General features: G+C 40.5%; 1 protein-coding gene across 2 annotated transcripts in view; it reads right to left on the reverse strand.

The window, feature by feature from the left end:
- tln2a (talin 2a) overlaps window positions 1-22,197 on the reverse strand; it is a 74,118-nt gene that overhangs the window by 7,430 nt on the left and 44,491 nt on the right. For both annotated transcript variants that reach the window (XM_049473682.1, XM_049473681.1), the window contains exons 29-50: window positions 21,614-21,811; window positions 20,806-20,945; window positions 19,985-20,078; window positions 18,663-18,752; window positions 18,446-18,568; window positions 18,176-18,319; window positions 17,607-17,768; window positions 17,046-17,186; window positions 16,514-16,695; window positions 13,267-13,399; window positions 13,037-13,138; window positions 9,809-9,979; window positions 7,995-8,141; window positions 6,756-6,857; window positions 6,355-6,474; window positions 6,089-6,235; window positions 5,030-5,199; window positions 4,101-4,284; window positions 3,800-3,925; window positions 2,927-3,043; window positions 1,367-1,552; window positions 125-232 (exon numbers count right to left, since the gene is read on the reverse strand). In XM_049473682.1, the coding sequence (XP_049329639.1) occupies window positions 125-232; window positions 1,367-1,552; window positions 2,927-3,043; window positions 3,800-3,925; window positions 4,101-4,284; window positions 5,030-5,199; window positions 6,089-6,235; window positions 6,355-6,474; window positions 6,756-6,857; window positions 7,995-8,141; window positions 9,809-9,979; window positions 13,037-13,138; window positions 13,267-13,399; window positions 16,514-16,695; window positions 17,046-17,186; window positions 17,607-17,768; window positions 18,176-18,319; window positions 18,446-18,568; window positions 18,663-18,752; window positions 19,985-20,078; window positions 20,806-20,945; window positions 21,614-21,811 (3,087 nt within the window). The remainder of the gene's footprint in view (window positions 1-124; window positions 233-1,366; window positions 1,553-2,926; window positions 3,044-3,799; window positions 3,926-4,100; window positions 4,285-5,029; window positions 5,200-6,088; window positions 6,236-6,354; window positions 6,475-6,755; window positions 6,858-7,994; window positions 8,142-9,808; window positions 9,980-13,036; window positions 13,139-13,266; window positions 13,400-16,513; window positions 16,696-17,045; window positions 17,187-17,606; window positions 17,769-18,175; window positions 18,320-18,445; window positions 18,569-18,662; window positions 18,753-19,984; window positions 20,079-20,805; window positions 20,946-21,613; window positions 21,812-22,197) is intronic.

The raw sequence follows: 22,197 nt of genomic DNA on the forward strand, positions 1-22,197 counted from the left end.
GTATAGAGGATACTGGAGATGTTGTTCCTGATCACTACCATTACAATCCCACACTTTCCTCTGGGTGCAGATATTGTTTTGTCTATTATAATTTGGTTTATAGTGAGTTTGTATCTGTGTGAACCTGCAGAACGTGATCCAGCAGCTCCAGGAATCCGTTAGTGCACTCGGTCCCGTACTGAAGAGCTCTGCTCCGGACCTCCTCACTCACCCCGTCACCGTACGCTGCTCTCTGTTACACACACACACATATATAACACACCGTGAACCACCAACACACACCAGAAAACCCTGTAAACCACCAACACACACCATACAAACCCCGTAAACCACCAACACACACCATAAAACCCCATAAACCACCAACACGCACCATAAAACCCCGTAAACCACCAACACGCACCATAAAACCCCGTAAACCACCAACACACACCATACAAACCCCGTAAACCACCAACACACACCATACAAACCCCGTAAACCACCAACACACACCATAAAACCCCATAAACCACCAACACGCACCATAAAACCCCGTAAACCACCAACACGCACCATAAAACCCCGTAAACCACCAACACACACCATACAAACCCCGTAAACCACCAACACACACCATAAAACCCCATAAACCACCAACACGCACCATAAAACCCCGTAAACCACCAACACGCACAATAAAACCCCGTAAACCACCAACACGCACCATACAAACACAGCAAATTAAATAAAAACACATCCATTTACTGGATACTTAATTCAACACGCCAACCGTGCTGGAGTACAGAGATTACAGATCAGTACAGTGTTTATAGTCTGTGTTCAGTTATATGGAACTGTTAGTAGCCATGTTTAGCTGTGTGTAGCCATGTGAACTAGGGCTGCATGATATTGGAAAACAAACCCGAGGAAAACAGCTAAACAACAGTAATCAGGTTTTAAAGGTAAATAAGAGCGTTTGTTTTTCTGGGGTTAAAAGTGTGAATTCAGCTGTAACTGGAAATATCTGCACTGATAAACTGTGCTGGACTGAGGAGTACAGCTTTCCACACGTTCTCACGTTTACAAGCACGTGCCCAACCATGTGGATGGAGGCCATGCGTGCAGATACCTCGTATTTACTCCCTGATTCTTCAACTTCTACAGAAGTATTTTAAGCACTAGTATCTATATTTCTATACACCTTTGGTGTATAAAACTTAGAAAGTCTTTATACACACACACATGCACACGCACACACACTCATGTGCATGCGCATGTGCACAGAACCATGCACGCACACACATACACTCGCTCGCACATATGCGCACACGCATCCATGCATGCAAGCACACACACGCACACACACACACACACACACACAGACCTTGCAGGTGGTCAGCATGTCGGAGATGACTCTGCGGCTGAGGTTGGCTGTAGAGATGACGTCCTCCTGGCGGGTGGAGTTCCCGGCGGCTACAGCTTTAGCCGTGGCGGTGGTGATGCCTTTCGTCATGCGGATGAACTCCTCTGGAGTGCTGCACTTATCCGGAGTTTCCTTACACTGAAAAACCTGAAAACAGCAGAATTTAAAAATACTCTTAAAACTCTGAATCAGAATCTTAATTACAAAAGAGCTGCAACAAAGTGTAAAAAAAAATCACCAAAAATACCACAAGTAACACTGCTATAAACCATGCAGCAACACTCAAATATCAGTGTAGATATTCTATTTAAACCTGATGCTGAACACAACACCATATTCAATACTGCAGCTGTACACTGCGTGGGTTTATGCACATGCTCTGTAGCACACTTTTTGTTTTTTCACTACTGTAGACTAATGTAATACACTTCTCTGCTGCCTGTGTCCTTTAGGATCGATTTTAATATTCTGTTACTGTGGGCTCTGAGTGGTTCAGCAGCATAAAGCGCTGCCACTATGATCAGGAGATCGCCAGTTTGCATTCCGGTCATGCAGCTTGCCATCAGCTGCCGGAGCCCCGAGAGAGCACAGTTGTCCTTGCTCTTTCTGGATGGGTACAGTAGATGGCGCTCTCTCTTTCCTCTCATCACTCCTAGGGTGATGTGGATCAGCACAAGGCTGCGTCTGTGAGCTGATGTATCAGAACCGAGTCGCTGCGCTTTCCTCCGAGCGTTAGCGCTGTGATGCTACTCTGCAATGCTACATCAGCAGCAGTTCAAAAAGAGGCGGAGTCTGACTCCACATGTCTTGGAGGAGGCGTGTGCTGGTCTTCTTAACCCTCCTGGTGTGTTGGGGCATCACTAGTGATAGGGGGAGTCCTAATGAGTCCTAATGAGTGGGTTGGGTAGTTGGACGTGTAAATTGGGGAGAAAAAGGGAGAAAAATTTGAAATAAAATAAAACAAAAATGATAAATAAGTCTTTAAAATCTCTAAATGGCTTAGCACCTAAAACATCTCAGACGATCTGATAGAATATATTCATATATCATGAATATATTCATAGATCATCAGGAGCTGCTTTACTGAATATTCTCAGGATGAAGCACAAAATGCTTTATGTTTTATGCTGCAAAAATGTGGAACCCTTTAGCAATTAATATTCGTGAGGCATAGAGTTTTTATAGCTTTAAAAAACAGATAAAAACCTTTATTAGTTTCTTTTCTGTTGTTTTCATATACATATTTTTTTATTTGATTGACTTTGTCGTGTTCATTAAACTTAAAACTTTAATTGTTTTATGTGTTTTATATTACTTATTGTTTTACAGTTTTATTTAATTTCATTATAAAGCACTATGAGCTGCATTTTTATGTATGAAAGGTGCTATATAAATATGAATATAAAAAGTTCATGATTATTATTATTATTAGTAGTACACAGTATAGATGTATGGATAGTAGTGGTATATTAATATTATTATTATATATTAATATTGTGTATTAGTGTATGATGTTCTTACTGTGAGTTCCTGTCTGATGCACTCTATAGCCGCCTCCAGCGCTCTGGTGCCCCTAGTGGCCTCATCCTCAACCGCCTTCACCGTCTTCAGCAACGAGGTCACATTCGTTACAATCACCTGTTACACACACACACACACACACACTTATTTTTTCTTACTTTATAAATGAACAGTGAAGTGATCTATCAGATTATGAAGGAACACATAATGAATCATGTAGTAACTTAAAAACAGTGTTAAACAAACCTAAATACTCTGTGAAGTATTTAGATACTCTTATCTGAGGAGCTGTTTGTTAACTTGTGGTTTCTGAGGCTGAAACTTATCCAGTACAACAGAGAAAACTCTTACTTTTCTTTATTTAGTTGAGTAGTTGTTGCTTCTCATAACCTGGATTCGAACATTACTGAAATATTCACTATTCACTGTATACCTGTAACTCTACCTCTTCACTACTTTACTTTAACTGATGCTCTCAAACACTTTATTAAGAGACAAGAAATTCAAGTAATTAACTCTTGATGAGTTCAGCACAGCTGTTAACTGAAAGCCTGAATTCCAGGAGACTCTACCTCATAAAACTGACTGAGAAAATCCAGCAGAGATGTTCAAAACTGATCATCTGAACAAGAGGAGATACTTTAAAGAATCTAAAATATAAAACATATTTTGGTTTGTTTAACAGGTTTTCTCTCTCAAATAATGCAAAAAAAAGTTCATATTCATAAAGTTTTAAGAGTTCAGAAATCAATATTTGGTGGAATAATCCTGGTTTTTAGCATTTTAAGTGCTCTCTTATTTTTTACAGAGCTGTATAAATTTTACTGATCAGGTGGTTTGAGGACCTGGTTTGAGGATGTGAGATGTACGTACCTTGGCTGCACCCTTCAGCTGGAGCATGGACGGGTCTTCTGCTGCTTTACCTGCTGCACCTTTGGTGGCGCTGATGAGCTCAGCTAGCGCTTTAGCCACATCCTTCACTGCATTAATCAGAACAACCTGCAGACAGACAAACACGACAAATCCCCCTCAGATCATCCGGTTCCTCCGGTTCTCCAGACCCAGTACATTATTACAATAAAGAAAAGGGAGTATTACTGGTAATCTGATATTCTGTGATTCATAAATGATGATTATGATGATATTCTGATCTCTGAAAGTCCAGTTTGTGCACCTGAGTCTCGGGGTCGTCAGGTCCGATACTGGCAGCTCCCAGTTTCACCACTTCTGTGAGCTGAGTGATGGTCTTGGCTGAGGACTGGGCAGCTCGGGCCAGCTTCTCCGGACTGGTAGCAGCACCGGACACCAGGTTCTTAGTGTCCTCCACCAGAGCTTTAGCCGTCTTCAGAATATTCTCCCTGACAAACACACACACACACACATCCAGTTTCATCTTAATCATCTTTATCCTCCTGCTAAAATCCTCTTGTTCTTGTTTTATTGTGAAATACAGTGGGTCTCTCTGAGTTGTTTATGATGCTGCACATGATGAAACTGTTCCTCTTCCTCATTCTCTGCAGCAGCTAGTAAAAGAAAAAAAATTCAGAAAAACGAGTCGATCAGGAAAAGCACCGTGTCTATATCAACCCGTCAATTAATATTCATGGCCCCGCCCACCTCGGCTCGGGACCGCCCACAGGCAGACAGAGATGAAGCCGGGCGGCGACGCCGTCTCGTTAGATAGGAGATAACTAACAGCGCTAGGATCAGCATCCAGTTCATTCATGTGTTATTTGTGCGAATAACACATCAGTGTTTATATACTTTACCCAGTAATTCAGAGCTAAGAAACAAATGATTAGAATTAGTCTATGGAGGAAAAATACCACCAGCCAAGTACTACTGAGATAGGTAGGTGTTTATATGTTTAGAACAGTTCTGTCTACACTAGTTAAAATAAAAATCCATCCCGGGGTTTTACTTTCTCAATCTGGACTACCCACCTGTGTGTGTAACTATAGGTTTAAATAGGATCTCCGGTGGGTTTGGTGTTTTACAGAGACTCTAAGACTAGGTCAGTGGCTGAACTTGGCATTCATTCATACTAGAGACCACACTGAATGAAGTCAGTGGGCGGGTCTGGTGGTCAGTGGGCGGGGTTACCTGTGTTCAGCGAATGCGTCGGAGTCGTTTTCGGTGTTGAGCGTTCCGGCCGAGGCGAACATGATGGTGGTGTCAAGGTCGGCGATGATGCCGGAGACGGCGCTGGCTGCAGTTATACACGCCTGAGTCCCCTTATTACCAGCCTGCAGAGCCGACAGCACCAGAGACACCTAACACACACAGACACGCCATTTAATTACAGTTATAGAAATGAAAAAAATGGAAAATCGATTAAAGGATAAAATTAATTTTAATTTAAATGTTCCGTATTCCAGTTTTATATATAAAAAGTAGGGGTGGGAATCAATTACAGTCCAACTCTTAACTCTCTTTATCACCGTTTTTCTGCATGGCAGCTCATAAGTAGTGTCAGACAACGCAATCTGAAGTACCTTTTCAGCCCCTTATCCAGCGCGTTGGTCATTTTCTCCATTGTGGTCTTGCTTTCCCTGCCCTTAGAACCAGTCAGCTGGTGGAGTGCAGGTTGGCTGTGGGTCTTTTTACTCGGCGTTGGGCCCCCGTTAGCTTCCGTGCTAGCTGCTACATGTTTTGCATTGAGGTGATATTTAAGGCTCGATACGCTGCGGTGATACGCAAATTCTTTGTTGCATAATCTGCACACAACCACACTCCTGTCGACACTCCCATCCGTCTTTGTTTTAAAACAAAACTTCCCCTGCATGGGCCAACTAAAGCGCTCTCATCAGCTTCTTCGCCCATGTCGCTAATGTTTACTGTGGTTCTTCTTCTTCTGTTTCCCTCCGGCTGATTCCGCCAGGCATTAGTGCTGCCCCCACAGGTGAAATCCCAAACGACTTCTTCTGAGTTTCCAGCAGGCTGTGTACAACACCATCAGATGTAATGCCACTATCCACTGCTCTAATCCAGAATTACGTATCTATATTATAGTGTGCCGTTAAAATGCATTTTTTTTAACGCGTGGGTATTTGCGTAGTTAATTAATCGAAATTAACGCACTAAAGTCCCAGCCCTAATAAAAAGAGAAATCGAAATAACACTGTGATTTCCCGTTTTCTGTATAGTGTAATTGTGCTGTACCTTCTCAGTGACGGTTCGTGCACACTCCATCAGCTCCCGCTTGGTGATGGAGTCGGAGGGGCAGATCTGCAGAGCTCCAGCTTTCTGCACCAGCGCCATGCAGCCGTGCCCCAGCTCCTGCACCCGGCTCTTTATCTGCACCCCCACCTAAACACACACACACACACACAGCTTTATCTAACACCCAAACAAAAAGTTGCTGTAGTTAAAAAGTAAATTAATTAAATAGTAAATTAATGCAATAAATTAAATAAAAACTTAAAGACCTCCTCAGGCTCGGCCGTGGCAGCAGCCAGGCGTCCGTGCAGCGCCAGCTGACCGTAATCTGCCGTGACCTGAGACGCCAAACTCCCCAACTCCTCCGGAGAGCTCACCGACTTCCCTATCTGAGACAGAGAGAGAGAGAGAGAGAGAGAGAGAGAGAGAGAGAGAGAGAAAGGAAGAAAAAGAGAGAGACTTTTTTCTTAATTTTAACATCCCTTTATTATAACCCAACCGTGTTATAATATGATGTAAAAGTAACTTTTTGGCCATTTCAGCCATTAAAATCATCATTTAAAAACAGGACATCATGTCACAAAAGATAGAGACAGAGAGAGAGAGATTAAAGGGATGGAGAACAGGAGAACTTCAGCTCTGTGTGAGGAGCAAGATGGTGGCTTCTCACCATGTCGTGAGCTGTAACGGCGATGGCTCTGGAGAATTTCACCATGACGGTCTGATAATCCACAAACGATCCTTCTGTCTCTGATGGAGTCCCCGCCCCCAACTACATCAACACACACACACACACACACACACAATGAACAGGTTATAGACCACTGAAGTTGTGTCGTCATTTTGCAGTCGGCACCATGTTGTTTATGCCCATATTTAGGTTTCCGTGTTTAAGCGGTTCATGTGAATGGGGAATTTGAATGGGCTTTTCAAAAACTGGCCTCTGTCACATTCTGTGTGTACGTTTCATTCTGTGTACATTTACCTCCTAAATATCACTGGATCCTCTGAATTATGGGATTGATTAAGAGTCTTAATGAGAAAAATGCTAACTTTAAGCTAATGCTTAACTGACGTCACAGCACCGCGGCTGGAAATGACACAAGACTGGATTCTGCACAACACCAGTGAACTCCGGTCAGATCACGTTTTGGATTATTATTATTCTTCACAGAGGATCATTAAAGCATTTAAACACTTAAAAACTCTTTCAGTGATGTTGAGCAGTGTGGTCTGTGTTAGTTTATAATAATTACAACACTTGACCCAAATAACCAACTAACAACTGACTAATCAACTAATCAACTAACTACCTGCCCTCACTGAGGCGACAACCAACCAGAAACACCCATTTATTTCACTGCATAATAAAGAGGGTAAATGTTAAACATGTTACAGCTGGTTCTGGAGTATCACTGTTCTGTTTTAGTGATTTTATGCTGTGAGACTCTCAGCTCTCCTCAGTAAGAGCAGTTAGTTCATTAGTTGCATCAGCTGTGTGTAATACGCTGTATAGTTACTGCCGGAGTTCACTGGTGTTGCGCCAAAAACAGTCCCCTGCTAATCTCTGCAGCTGGGCTGGGAGGTAAGTTCACTCCGCTGTAGCATTAGCTTAAAGTTAGCATTTTTCTCATTACGACCCTTAAACGATCTTGTGATTCAGAGGATCCAGTGATGTTCAGGAGTAAAATGTACACAAAATAAAACGTACAGAGGTCTGAACAGATTTATTTACCACAGAATGTGACAGAGGCGGGTTTTGAAAACCTCATTCATTTTCCTCACAGAAAAAAACGCTTAGACACAGAAGTTATACAAGGACTACAGAATGACGCACAACTTTAGTGGTCTATATACACACACACACAGGGTACACAGTTGTATATTTGTATATGATGTATATAGTTACCTTGCCCATGGCCTCAGCAATGGAGTCCACCATACCTCCCACTATCCCCACCTCACTGGCAGCTTCATTCAGAGTCAACATCAGATCATCTACCGCCTCCCTCATCAGCTGAGCCGCCTCTGCTATGGCATCATGGGTAAGAGTCACCTGGTAAGAGAGTAAAAAATAAAATAGAACATAGTTTATTTTCCTCCTTCTTTTACCCTGTTCTTATATATCGCTATATATCGATATATATCGAAATATTAAATAACGCAGGGCATCACCATGATGTCACCAGCCCCGCCCCCCACCCGCATGCTGTCTCACGTCCGGACCAATCAAGAGCTGAGTCAGCAGAGCTCTCAAACCCCGAGAAAAACAGTAAAACAACAGTAATCGTCCCTTTGATCAGTATTTAAATGTCTTTTAAAAAGGTAAATAAGAGCGTTTGTTTTTCTGGGATTAAAAGTGTGAATTCAGCTGTAACTGGAAATATCTGCACTGATAAACTGTGCTGTGCTGGACTGAGGAGCACAGCTTTACACACGTGCTCACGTTTACAAGCACGTGTCCAACCATGTGGATGGAGGCCATGCTGTTACCTCGTGTTTACTCCACTCTATTACACACTTCTACCTACAGCTGCTCCATCTTGTAGATAAAGTTACCGTATTTTTCGCACTATAAGCTGCACTTAAAATCCTTTATTATTCCCAAAAATCATCAGAGCTCCTTATAATCCGGTGCTCCTTATGTATGAATTCTATCAGTCAGGTATTAAGGAGCAGTAAAGTCACTCTGCTGAAGTACAGAGTTATACAGGAGATTCAGTTTAGTTCTCCAGCAGTATTAGCATTAACCACTAAATGCTATTTTCTTATTCAGAGGTGAGTATTATCAGCCTACAGCCTGCTGCTAACCCAAGCTAGCACTGCTGGAGCAACATTAGCATTATTTACTAACTGCGCTAGCTCATTTGCAGTTCAGAGGTGAGTATATCAGACTGTAGTCTGCATGTTTACAGTGTTAAAACAAGCTACATGAGATAAAACGCTAGCTAATATCACCCTGGCTTACCAGAACACTCAGGGTTCTTCAGTGTAGTGCTATCGCTAATGCTAATGCTCCAGCCTTAGTGCTGGAGAAATGTGTGAATCTAATCTTACTGCAAATAAACTGAAGTGCTTTACTCACCCAAATAAACAACAGTTTTCAGGAGAAAAATCTCTTAATGTAGATTAACATCCAGCACTTGTTTTTTTTTTATTACAGTTTTGTTTATTTAGCTTAGCTTTACTTAACTTAGCTAGCTATCCCCCCTCCCAGTGGTGAGACCTGCTAAATTAGAAGCTTCTTATAGTGTCTCTTAAAATGCACCTTACTCATGAAAATAGACCAGAAAATAGATGTTTATTGATAGTGCGCCTTATAGTGCGAAAAATACCGCCCAGAGGATGCCACCTACAGATGGTACCTCACAGGACACCTACGGGATGCCTACGGGATGCTGACCACGGTGCGCCACCTACAGGACATTTAATGCAGCAGCAGTGACTCTGAGGTGTTTAAAAACTCCAGCAGCACTGCTGTATCTGATCCACTCACTGTACCAGCTCAACACACACTAACACTGATAATCAGTGCTAATCACTGCAGTACTGAGGATAACCACACACCACCCAAATATTAATAGTAATAAATTATACAGAGAAACACAAACACAACTACAGTTTGTAATTTTTATACTGGTCATAATGTTATGCTTCATAAAATGCTATATAAAAACTAATAAATAACTGATCACAAAATAAAAGATATCAGTATCTGCTGACCTTGGGGTTCCCGCCGCCCTCTTTGGCAGCGTAGAGCATCTGCAGAGCAGACTCAGCCAGGGTCCTGCTCTGATCTAGAAGATTCATCTGCTCCTGGTGGTGCATCATCTTAGAGGCCACGCCCACTGCTGCCCTGCTCAGCGGCTCAAAGTAACTCGCCAGCTGAGAGACCTGCAGATAAAAAAAATCACATTATCATCAGATCCACATTAATAACAAGAGATCAGAGTGTGATCAGCGTGTCTGATTCAGAAAATAATCAAATTAATTTCAGTTTCTTATACAGCTCTGATAAAAAATGAAGAGAACACTTCAGTTTCTGAATCAGTTTCTCTGATTTATCTATTTATAGGTTTATGTTTGAGTAAAATGAACATTGTTGTTTTATTCTATAAACTACAGACAACATTTCTCCCAAATTCCACATAAAAATATTCTCATTTAGAGCATTTATTTACAGAAAATGAGAAATGGCTGAAATAACAAAAAAGATGCAGAGCTTTCAGACCTCAAATAATGCAAAGAAAACAAGTTCATATTCATAAAGTTTTAAGAGTTCAGAAATAATCAATATTTGGTGGAATAACCCTGGTTGGTTTTTAATCACAGTTTTAATTTCATGCATCTTGGCATCATGTTCTCCTCCACCAGTCTTGCACACTGCTTTTGGATAACTTTATGCTGCTTTACTCCTGGTGCAAAAATTCAAGCAGTTCAGTTTGGTGGTTTGATGGTTTGTGATCATCCATCTTCCTCTTGATTATCACAATCAACTGTGGAGCAGAACGAATAAGTAGGTATGGAGTGAATTTTGTGCCAAAAGTTTTACGTAAAAAAATAAAATCCACAATCAAAATTTTAAGAATCAAAAGTAAAACATGTATGTTGCAAATTCAAAAGAGAAAAAATATATATCAAATATATATATTTAAATATACTTGGTTATTTTATTATTCTTTGCACTTATTTGAAAATTATTTTAGTTTGGATTTTGCCAGTCTTTGCTTTCATTTTTGGATTTTTTTGGATTTTCTGTGGATTTTTGTGGATTTTGCTGCTAAAGACTTTTGCTTCTGGAATCTCTCCTTTGCTTCTGCTTCATTTTTTTGGTTCTGATTTTTGGCACACTTTTCACGGGTGGGCGGGGCTTAGAAGAAGGCGTTCCCCTTTAATCTCTATTGGTCACCTACCCTGAACCCTCGTCTGAGACAGACCACGCCCACCCCGCCAGCTTCAAGCGCTCTTCCAAACATGGCGGAGCGAACGGGGTTCAGCTCACAGCAGCACCAGCAGGTACTTTTCCAATTAAATTTCATACAGACGTTATGTTTAATGTTATATTTCTTTTTTAAGTAAGTGTTTAACTCTATTAAGATGCTCATGTTAGCGGGGTGTGATAAATATCCATGCTTAAATTATACTAGTTAGTTAGTGAACACTAACCTACCTAGTCAGTGAGTTAGCTAGTTTACCTAGGTCATCTGGTCAGTGAGTTAGTGGGTTAGCTAAGCTAGTTAGGTTACCTAGTCAGTGAGTTAGCTAGTTAACCTAGGTTATCTGGTCAGCGAGTTAGCTAGCTACTTAACCTAGGTCATCTGGTCAGTGAGTTAGCTAGCTACTTAACCTAGGTCATCTGGTCAGTGAGTTAGTGGGTTAGCTAAGCTAGTTAGGTTACCTAGTCAGTGAGCTAGTGGGTTAGCTAGGCTAGTTATTATGCCCCAGGGTAAAGCCAAGTAAGTGCTGGTTAAGGTTAACTAGCTAACTCACTGACTAGGTAACCTAACTAGCTTAGCTAACCCACTAACTCACTGACCAGATGACCTAGGTAAACTAGCTAACTCACTGACTAGGTAACCTAACTAGCTTAGCTAACCCACTAACTCACTGACCAGATGACCTAGGTAAACTAGCTAACTCACTGACTAGATAGGTTAGTGTTCACTAACTAACTAGTATAATTTAAGCATGGATATTTAGCACACCCCGCTAACATGAGCATCTTAATAGAGTTAAACACTTACTTAAAAAAGAAATATAACATTAAACATAACGTCTGTATGAAATTTAATTGGAAAAGTACCTGCTGGTGCTGCTGTGAGCTGAACCCCGTTCGCTCCGCCATGTTTGGAAGAGCGCTTGAAGCTGGCGGGGTGGGCGTGGTCTGTCTCAGACGAGGGTTCAGGGTAGGTGACCAATAGAGATTAAAGGGGAACGCCTTCTTCTAAGCCCCGCCCACCCGTGAAAAGTGTGCCAAAAATCAGAACCAAAAAAATGAAGCAGAAGCAAAGGAGAGATTCCAGAAGCAAAAGTCTTTAGCAGCAAAATCCACAAAAATCCACAGAAAATCCAAAAAAATCCAAAAATGAAAGCAAAGACTGGCAAAATCCAAACTAAAATAATTTTCAAATAAGTGCAAAGAATAATAAAATAACCAAGTATATTTAAATATATATATTTGATATATATTTTTTCTCTTTTGAATTTGCAACATACATGTTTTACTTTTGATTCTTAAAATTTTGATTGTGGATTTTATTTTTTTACGTAAAACTTTTGGCACAAAATTCACTCCATAAGTAGGAGAGTTTTGATCAGATTAATAAATTATTTTTTGGAAATGCAGAATTTCCAGCTGATACTGAAAATATCTGGTAACCATTACTCAAAAATCTTTACTATTGGTTCTCGTCCTCGACGGTTGATTTATTGTGATTAAATTAAAGATGGCGGTGCTGGAGATTTATCTACATTATGGGATGTAAACAGTGGTTTTAATAATCTTCTTGTTCAGTTTTAAAGCTCTAAATGTCTGGTTTTAAATATCAGGACTCTCTGGATTCTACCAGTGAAGTGTGGAGCTACTTTGAGCTGAATAACGGTGTAAAAAGTGATTTATCTGCAGGGTAAAATATGCCCCATATCACTCATTCTAAAGCCTGTTTGGGTAAAGAGCAGAAAATACTGGATGTTAGAAAACTGCAGGAGAGCGGAGGAGAGATATTCAACACAGATAATAACTTTATATCATGTTTTAATAAAAATTACAACCAAAGTACATTTCACAACAGAATTATACTTTAACTTGGGGTGTTTTAAAAATTGGTATTTGTGAAAGCACCTGGAATACTTCTAAATATCAAAATCAGAAAAAATATGGTAACTTTTACCATATTTCTAGCTGAACATCCCATAAATATGAGAAAATATTGAAAAAGAAAGATAACGCACCATGTGACCCAGCTGTGACGCCTCTCCTTTAGCTGCTGTAGAGATTGGATCAATCAGGTGACCCACTTCCTGTACTGATGACATCAGCTGCTCCTGCAAAGCCTGATTGGGTAGAAGCAGATCGTTAACACTCACGAGCAACAGTGATGTAATAACATAATATTGTGAGTCATTATAACACAATAATAAACGTGATTATTAAACCGTATTTGGCGGCTGTGGATGATTACCTCCAGAGAGATGTCCTGACGCGTGGGCAGATTCTGACTGACAGCAGAGAGACACGCCTGCTCCATCTCTCTGATACACTTCCTCACACTGTCTATAGCAGAATCACACTCTCTCTGACCAGGAGCCTTATCCCTGATACACAAAAATACATCAAATAACATCAAACACAATATCAAACACAGCATTAAACACAACATCAAACACAACATTAAAACACAGCATCAAACAAAACACAAAACAACAGCGAACACAAGATTAAAATACGCTTCAAACACAACATCAAACACAAGAATAAAACACATCAAACACAACATCAGTAAACACAGCGTTAAGCACAACATTAAAAACAAGATTAAAACACAACATCAAACACAAAATAAAACACCACATCAAACACATCAAACACAATACCAAACAAACTTAACATCAAACACAATATTGAACACAACATCCAACACAGCATCAAACAAACACATCAAACACAACATAAAACAGAACACCAAACACAATATTAAAACACAGCATCAAACACAAAATAAAACACCACATCAAACACATCAAACACAATACCAAACAAATTAACATCAAACACAATATTGAACACAACATCCAACACAGCATCAAACAAACACATCAAACACAACATAAAACAGAACACCAAACACAATATTAAAACACAGCATCAAACAAAACACCAAACAAACTCAACATCAAACACATCAAACACAACACCAAACAAACTCAACATCAAATAAACACATCAAACACAAGATAAAAACACAGCATCAAACAAAACACCAAACAAACTCAACATCAAACACATCAAACACAACACCAAACAAACTCAACATCAAATAAACACATCAAACACAAGATAAAAACACAGCATCAAACAAAACACCAAACAAACTAGGGCTGTCCCTAACGATTATATTTTAAACGATTATTCTAACGATTATTTTTTTCGATTAGTCGACTAATCTATTTATTGAGAAACATATTTAAATAATTATTATTTTACGTTTTAAAGCAAACGATAAAATACTATATTTATATATAATAACAACAACAGCAACACAAGCCTACTAAACCAAACCCCACACTTATAACGTTAATCACTTAACGTTACATGTACAACACGTTTAGATCTATAACGCTAAAAATGGATAAGCTCCCATACACCACAACCGTGTGTTGCACTGTTTTCTGTGACCGCTAGATTTTGTGACCACGGGCAAGTAGTTCTCAGCAGACCGGTGCACTGGCCGATTCGAAACGTGTTCGTTTCTAATGTTTACCCCGACTGGCCAAAACGGTTCAGTTTAGGGCTGAGGGTAAGGTGTAGGTATAGAAAGCTTCCGTTTTGCCAATGAACGCTCATAACCGTGAGCACTGGTCACAAAATTCCGACGGTGACAGAAAACGGTGTAACACCGCAGCGCCGACGGCGCTAGCTAAAATAACTTAAGGCAGCTAGCTTAGCTAAACACCTGAACTTATGAATAATGCTACTGTTTCTGGAAACTGCGAAATGCCATGCACAAATATAAACCAAAACTGTATAATTTCTGCCTGTGGCAGGTTTAAAACCTTTGGTAGACAGCCTTAAGTCTTTTTAAGGACACCCGCGGAGACCCTGATGTAAACGGTAACTTACTGTGTGACCCTGTTGACATAGTGCTCCTGGATGTTTGCGCTTCAAGTGCTCCTTTTGCACATATGGCAGAGGACCACATTGTTGCCCTTTTGCGTGAAATGCTCCCAAACTTTAGATGCCCGCTGGCGTTTTTTTGTAGCTGTTTTCACTACCGCAGTTCTACAGCGGGGGTGTTGTGCCGATTCTGTCCGCGAAGCGGGAGTCAGATTCAGCAGAGAGTCGGATTCGGCACAAGCGCGGCAGCACCTCGCGGTCCGCGGTGTCAGTTGTAAGCGCTCGCGCTAGCCGCAAAATACGGCAGAAAACACTGAGGGAGCTGCAGAATTATGTATGGGACTAGAATATGAGCTCTCACCAGAACAAGCGAATCTCTCTCTCTCTCTCTCTCTCTCTCTCTCTCTCTCTCTCTCTGTGTGTCTCTCTCTCTCTCTCTCTCTCTCTCTCTCTCTCTCTCGCACGTGAACTCCTCCGCGTTTGACTTGCAGAACTGTGTTTAGCTGTTATTAAAAATCATTTTAATTAAATAATAGTTCTATGCTTCTATGTTACCGTGTTAATTAACATATTTACGACGCGCCGACGCACGTTATGCAAATCGATGTATTTTCGTAATCGATGACGTCGATTATGTCGACGCGTCGCCCCAGCCCTAAAACAAACTCAACATCAAACACATCAAACAACACCAAACAAACTCAACATCAAACACAACACCAAACAAACTCAACATCAAACAGCATCAAACACAACATCAAACACAACCCCAAACAAACACAACATCAAACCCAAGAAGAAAATACAGCATCAAACTAGTGCTGGGCAATTTTCACGATTCACTTCATTAATTTGAATGACAGTTTTAATGCAATTTTACAGACATTTTATCTTTTTAATCTAAAATATCTGAAAACGCTCCTCATTTCTGAAGTGTTCATCCGTCTTATCTTGGTTACTGGTGCCTCCCACAGACTAACGCACTCATATTTACTAAATATACTATTTATCTAGAAATAAAATCTACCGTTTCTAAAAACTGCAGCATCATCGCTCTCCGGTGAGGATCTGTGACTAACTGTAGAAAACAATAATTATAATAATCTCTCCTTCAAAGTTTCTACCGTGACTCGTTTAGTGCGATATTTCTCAATTTTTAGGCCATAATCGCCCAGCACTACATCAAACACAACCCCAAACAAACACAACATGCTAAAAAAAGTTCCCAGGTGTGGTATAAACAGCACATGTGACAGGATTAACGCTATTTTAAGGACTGAGAATTACTCTTTGGTAAAAACCAGTTCAATAAATATTTTTGATGAGATTCTCTGCTGGATAAAATATGACTAAAAGTTTTTTCTATTGTGTAGCATAGAGTCTGTTTACAGATAAAGTCATGCATTTCTGCCTAGTGCCAATCAGCTTGCTGGAAACACCACAAGAGATAAAAAAAGCTAATATGGCGCTAGTGGGGAAAGGAAATAATTGTGGTTGGTGGATCGTCATGTCAATCAACTGTGGAGCTTCAAAAGTGGCAACAGTAATCAGGGAAATGATTTGTACAGCGTGGAGAACGGGTTTGGGTTGGGTACCTGACGGCGGTGATGAGGCTCTTGATGGAGTCGGATACGGTGTGCGAGTGGGCGGCGAGTAAAGACCATAAGGCGGGATCTTTAGGGTTCAGGACCAGTGAGCGAGCGGTCGTCAGGAGCTTGATGGAGCTGTCCAGCATGGAGCGTGCTGATTGGAGGATTGGCTCCTGTGCAGCAGAACCCTGAAGTGGATTATAAAAAGTAAGAAATAACTTTAAACAACATTCTAACAACTAAAAGTATTCCATATCATATCATGCACAATAATATCATTTTTAAAACGATAAAAAAATCCATATTGCAATAACAGCAATATTTTGTCTTAAAAGCAGTTAATTTGTATTTGTTTTAGTTTTTCTATTTTCAAATGATTACCCCACCCACTCATATTTCTATCACTACAATACTCCTGAATCTAGGAGGGTGAAAACAACTCCAGACTCCTACCTACTTTACTCTCTCTCTCTCAGACTCCGTCTGTTGGAGAAAAAACGTTTCATTAACGCAGGATCTCAATAAGTCAAATACGCACCTCTCTGCTGATCTGAGCCGGGACGCTGCCGAACTCAGGACTGGACACAAAAACGGTCAAACTGTCGACGGCTTCGATCAGCGGCGCCGTCGCTACTCGACACTTATCACGATTCTCAGCGGAGAAATCCCCGTCCAGAGCCTGAAGAAACAAGAGACAGTCCCTCAGCAGATTATCAACACAGATTACAACAGGTAACACACTGAGCAGGTGTGTGCAGGTGTGTGAGCATTTGTATGCAGATGTAAGCAGGTGTGTGAGCAGGTGTGTGCAGGTGTAAGCATTTGCATGCAGATGTAGGTAAGTGTGTGAGCAGGTGCGTGCAGGTGTGTGCAGGTGTGAGCATTTGCATGCGGATGTAAGCAGGTGAGTGCAGGTGTGTGCAGGTGCGTACAGGTGATCAACACAGATTACAACAGGTAACACAGGTGTGAGCAGGTGTGTGAAGGTGTGAGCAGGTTTAAGCATGTGTGTACAGGTGTGTGCAGTTATGAGCAGGTGTGTGCTGTTGTGTACAGGTGTGTACAGGTGTGTACAGGAGTGTGCTAGCAGCTGTGGTACCTTAATGGTTTTAACGAGGATGGCGGTGCTGTTAGCCACCTCTTTGGCTGATTGGACGAAGTGGCGCTTGGCGACGGGGTTGGTGGTTTTGGCGGAGGCCAGGCGGCAGGCGTTACACAGCGCTGAGGTGTGTTTGGCCACGATGGTGGCAGCAGAGAGCACCTGTAACACGTACACTCATAATTAACAATCACAACACCTGCAGGTAAATGTAAATAATAACATTTTAATACAGCGCATCCGTAAAATGAATCACTGATACACACTGGATAAAAAAACTGAGAATAAATTATCTAAATGATGAGATGGGAGCGACTACTTGATTTATACACTGCCATCGCTATTGCTGTTAACTTGTGGTTTCTGAGGCTGGTAACTCTGATGATCTTAACCTGTACAACAGAGGAAACTTTTACTCTTCTATCTCTACCTGGGGCAGTCCTAATTGTTGCCAGTTTCATCATCTTAAAGTGTTGATGGTCTTTGCGGTGACTGCATCATGTTCTCCTCCAACAGTCTTACACACTGCTTTTGGATTACTTTATGCCTTTATCCTGGTGATCGCTCACCTGAGATGGGCTGCTGCCCGGGTCAGCGAGGTTCTGGCAGGCCATCTGGATCGCCTGATTGGCTCGAGCAAACTGAATGGGGTCCACTAGACCTTGCTGACCCGCCTGACTGTTCGGATCGGACACGCCCACGAGGTACGACGTCTATAAACAGCAGAATCAATAAACACAATAAAAAGTGATTGATACAGAGCAAGTAATATCAATCCTAAATCAATTAAATACGATCAGAACCGCAGAAACACCTGCTTAACATAACTCCGCCCTCACCTGTCGAGCCACCTCAGTCAGCCCACACAGAGCTTTAGAGGCCACGCCCACACACTCGCCAAACGCCGGCACGTCACCTGTCTTACAGTTCTGAGAGATACCTGCCATAGACTCACCGAGGACCTACACACACACACACACACACACACACAGTAAGATTCATGATAATACACAATCAATAATCAATTAAATGTTCCATAAGAACACTGGAACCTACCTTAGAGTTCTCCATCACGCTCTCAATACAGTCAAAATACGACAAACCGTTAACTGGTTCATTAGGGTTGTCCAGCAGCACTATCACAGCCTGAAAACACAAATATATCAACAATATATATCATCTTTACAACAATAATTACATTATTCAAAAGATTTAATCAAAAACTTGATAAAAATGACTTGAGTGCTAGTCTAATAATACATTTACCTCAGCAGTGCTATTCTAATCATTGATTTACCTCAGCAGTTTTATTCTAATCACATATTTACCTCAGAAGTTCTTTTCTAACCATAATCATAGATTTACTTCAGCAGTGCTATTCTACTATTCTAATCATACATTTACCTCAGCAGTGCTATTTTAATCATAACTATAGATTTACCTCAGCAGTCCTATTCTACTATTCTAATCATACATTTACCTCAGCAGTTCTATTCTAATCATACATTTACCTCAGCAGTGCTATTTTAATCATAACTATAGATTTACCTCAGCAGTCCTATTCTACTATTCTAATCATACATTTACCTCAGCAGTTCTATTCTAATCATACATTTACCTCAGCATTGCTATTCAAATCATACATTTACTTTAGCATTGCTATTCTAATCGCAGATTTCCCTCAGCAATACTCTTCTAACCAAATATTTACCTAAACAGTGCTATTCTAATTATATATTTATCTCAGCAGTGTTTTTTATAGTCATACATTTACTTCAGTAGTTCTATTCTACTCACAGATTTACCTCAGCCATGCTATTCTAATCAAACATTTACCTCAGCAGTGCTATTGTTCTCATACATTTACCTCAGCAGTGCTATTCTAATCATACATTTACCTCAGCAGTGCTATTCTAATCATACATTTACCTCAGCAATGCTGCTCTAAAATGCCTTACAGGGTTGGGTTTTCCCCTCTTTTATTTTTGGACAGAAATTTAACACTGCCTGAACTGAAGGCCTGGCTATAATATTACACTTCACCACTGTGAACACAATAATAAATATAGTTACTGCACTTTATCAGTACTAAAGCTCAGAGCGAGAGGGATGTGAAGTAAGGTAGTGTGAGGTAACGTGAGGTAGTGTGAAGCAAGGTTAATGAAATCGTTATCGTTAATGAAAAACAAAATAATAAAAAAATGAAGCTAATGAAATGAAAAAATAAAACTAATAGAAACAGTAAATAAAAGAAGAAAAATGGTAACTAACTGGAACTGAATTAAGAGTTTACAAGATAGTGAGCGGTAGTGTGAGGTAGTGTGAGGTAAGGTGAGGTAGTGTGAGGTAAGGTAAGATAGTGAGGTAGTGTGTGGTACCTCCAGCTCACGGAGAGCGTTGTCGCACTCCCTCTGTCCCGGGCTGTGCTGAGTGCACATAGTGATCAGCTGGTTGATGCTGTCCGTTACAGACCTGTACAAAAAAACTGAATTATTATTATTATTATTATTGAATTATTATTATTCTCATTTAGAGCATTTATTTACAGAAAATGAGAAATGGCTGAAATAACAAAAAAGATGCAGAGCTTTCAGACCTCAAATAATGCAAAGAAAACAAGTTCATATTCATAAAGTTTTAAGAGTTCAGAAATAATCAATATTTGGTGTAATAATCCTGGTTTTTAATCACAGTTTTAATTTCATGCATCTTGGCATCATGTTCTCCTCCACCAGTCTTACACACTGCTTTTGGATAACTTTATGCTGCTTTACTCCTGGTGCAAAAAATTCCCGCTGAGCATTGGGACGAGCCCAAAGACTACAATCCCCAGCACTCTACGGACTACAAATCACAGCTCCTTCTACTGAAAAATCATGTCTATTGAAATCATGATTTCAATTAAAAAACGATTAATGGTTCAGCCCTAGTTTGCACGCTGTTGTGTTCTATACCTGGTAATCCGGAGTGTGGAAATGGTTCGGAGGTTTAAACCCACACAGATTACCGTTCTGTAGCACACAGTTCAGATAAGAACATACTGACTAAAGAGTTCAAATGTAAGCATGTTTCCTTATTATCTGATGATACATCCTGATCATTTTTAATTTCCTATAGAATATAGACTAGTTTTTATTGGTTTAAATACAGAATCAGTCCTGTGGATCAGGTGTTAGCAGGGTAAAGTCCTGCAGGTCACCTGGCTGCAGTGGCGAGCAGGCTCTTAGCGTTAGCGGCTCTGGGGTTCACAGATAAAGATTTAGCAGCCAGCAGGAGTTTACTGGAGGACATGGAGATGTTCTTCAGATTCCCAATCACCTGCAGCTGATCATCCTTCCTCTATAAACACAAACCATTTAAACTGCTGTTATTCATCATCTCAGAATAAATATGATAAATAGTCAAAAAAACAAAACACAAACCAGATTTTCCATGTTATCTGATTTCTCATATTCTAAAATTAAAAGGTGATTAAGTGAAAATAATATTGTTAATTGCTGTACATGCAGTAAATGCAAATAGACTGTGACGTGTGGATTCTTACTTTTTGGACCTGGACTACCCACCTCTGTGTGTAACTATAGGTTTGCATAGGATCTCCGGTGGATTTGGCGTTTTACAGAGACTCTAAGACTCTAAGACAAGATTTTTTTTTTATATATATATTTCTGCTTAATGTTTAAAATTGTTATTTTTGACAAATCTTTAACATTTATTTTGTTGAAATAGCATATTCTTGAAAGTAATGATAAAAAAAGTGTTTTGTCATATCAACAAGAATATAATTATTACAGAATTAATTGACTGCCCTAGCTGTATAGTCTTTTACATACGATAGTTAAAACAAGTTACCAAAAGGTGCATTATTCTGAAAATAAGCAGTTTAACTTTGATTTAACCCAAGGCTTAACCTGCTCACGCTAATGAGCGCCCCCTAGTGTAGCAATAGTGTAATAATAGTGTAATAACTCCTCGTGATTTGTAAAGTGATTAAAAGGTAAACTCACCTGAGTGTGACCTGCCATCTCAATACCAGCGTCCAGAAACTCATCGAAGTCTTCAGAGAACTTCCCGGAGGCGTCGGCCAGCTGACTGCTGGTTCCTCTGGAGGCGTGAACCACGTCCCCTGCGGACTGATTCAGACCCGCCGCCGTCTGATTCAGATCACTCTGAGCCTCCTGGAAGGACTTACTGCAGGGAGGAAGCTGAAACGCACCAACGGAACCAACGGAACCAATCAGGACCAATCAGGACCAATCAGGACCAACGGACCCATCAGATCCATATCAGAAATATCAGACCCAATCAGAACCATCAAAACCAACGGACCTAATCAGAACCAACAGACCCAACAGAACCATCAGACCCAACAGAATCATCAAAACCATTAGAATAATCAAACCCCACAGACCCATGAGAACTATCAGAATAATCAGGCACACCAGGCCCAGCAGAATCATGAGAACCATCAGAATAATAGAAAACAACAGAACAATCAGAACCATCAAAATCAGCAGACCCAACAGAACTCTTAGAATCAGTGATGGAGCGATTTGGATTTTTTAAAGGCTGATGCAGATGCCGATATTTA

The sequence above is a fragment of the Astyanax mexicanus genome, unplaced genomic scaffold (genome assembly GCF_023375975.1).
Source record: "Astyanax mexicanus isolate ESR-SI-001 unplaced genomic scaffold, AstMex3_surface scaffold_43, whole genome shotgun sequence".
Classification (NCBI taxonomy): domain Eukaryota; kingdom Metazoa; phylum Chordata; class Actinopteri; order Characiformes; family Acestrorhamphidae; genus Astyanax; species Astyanax mexicanus.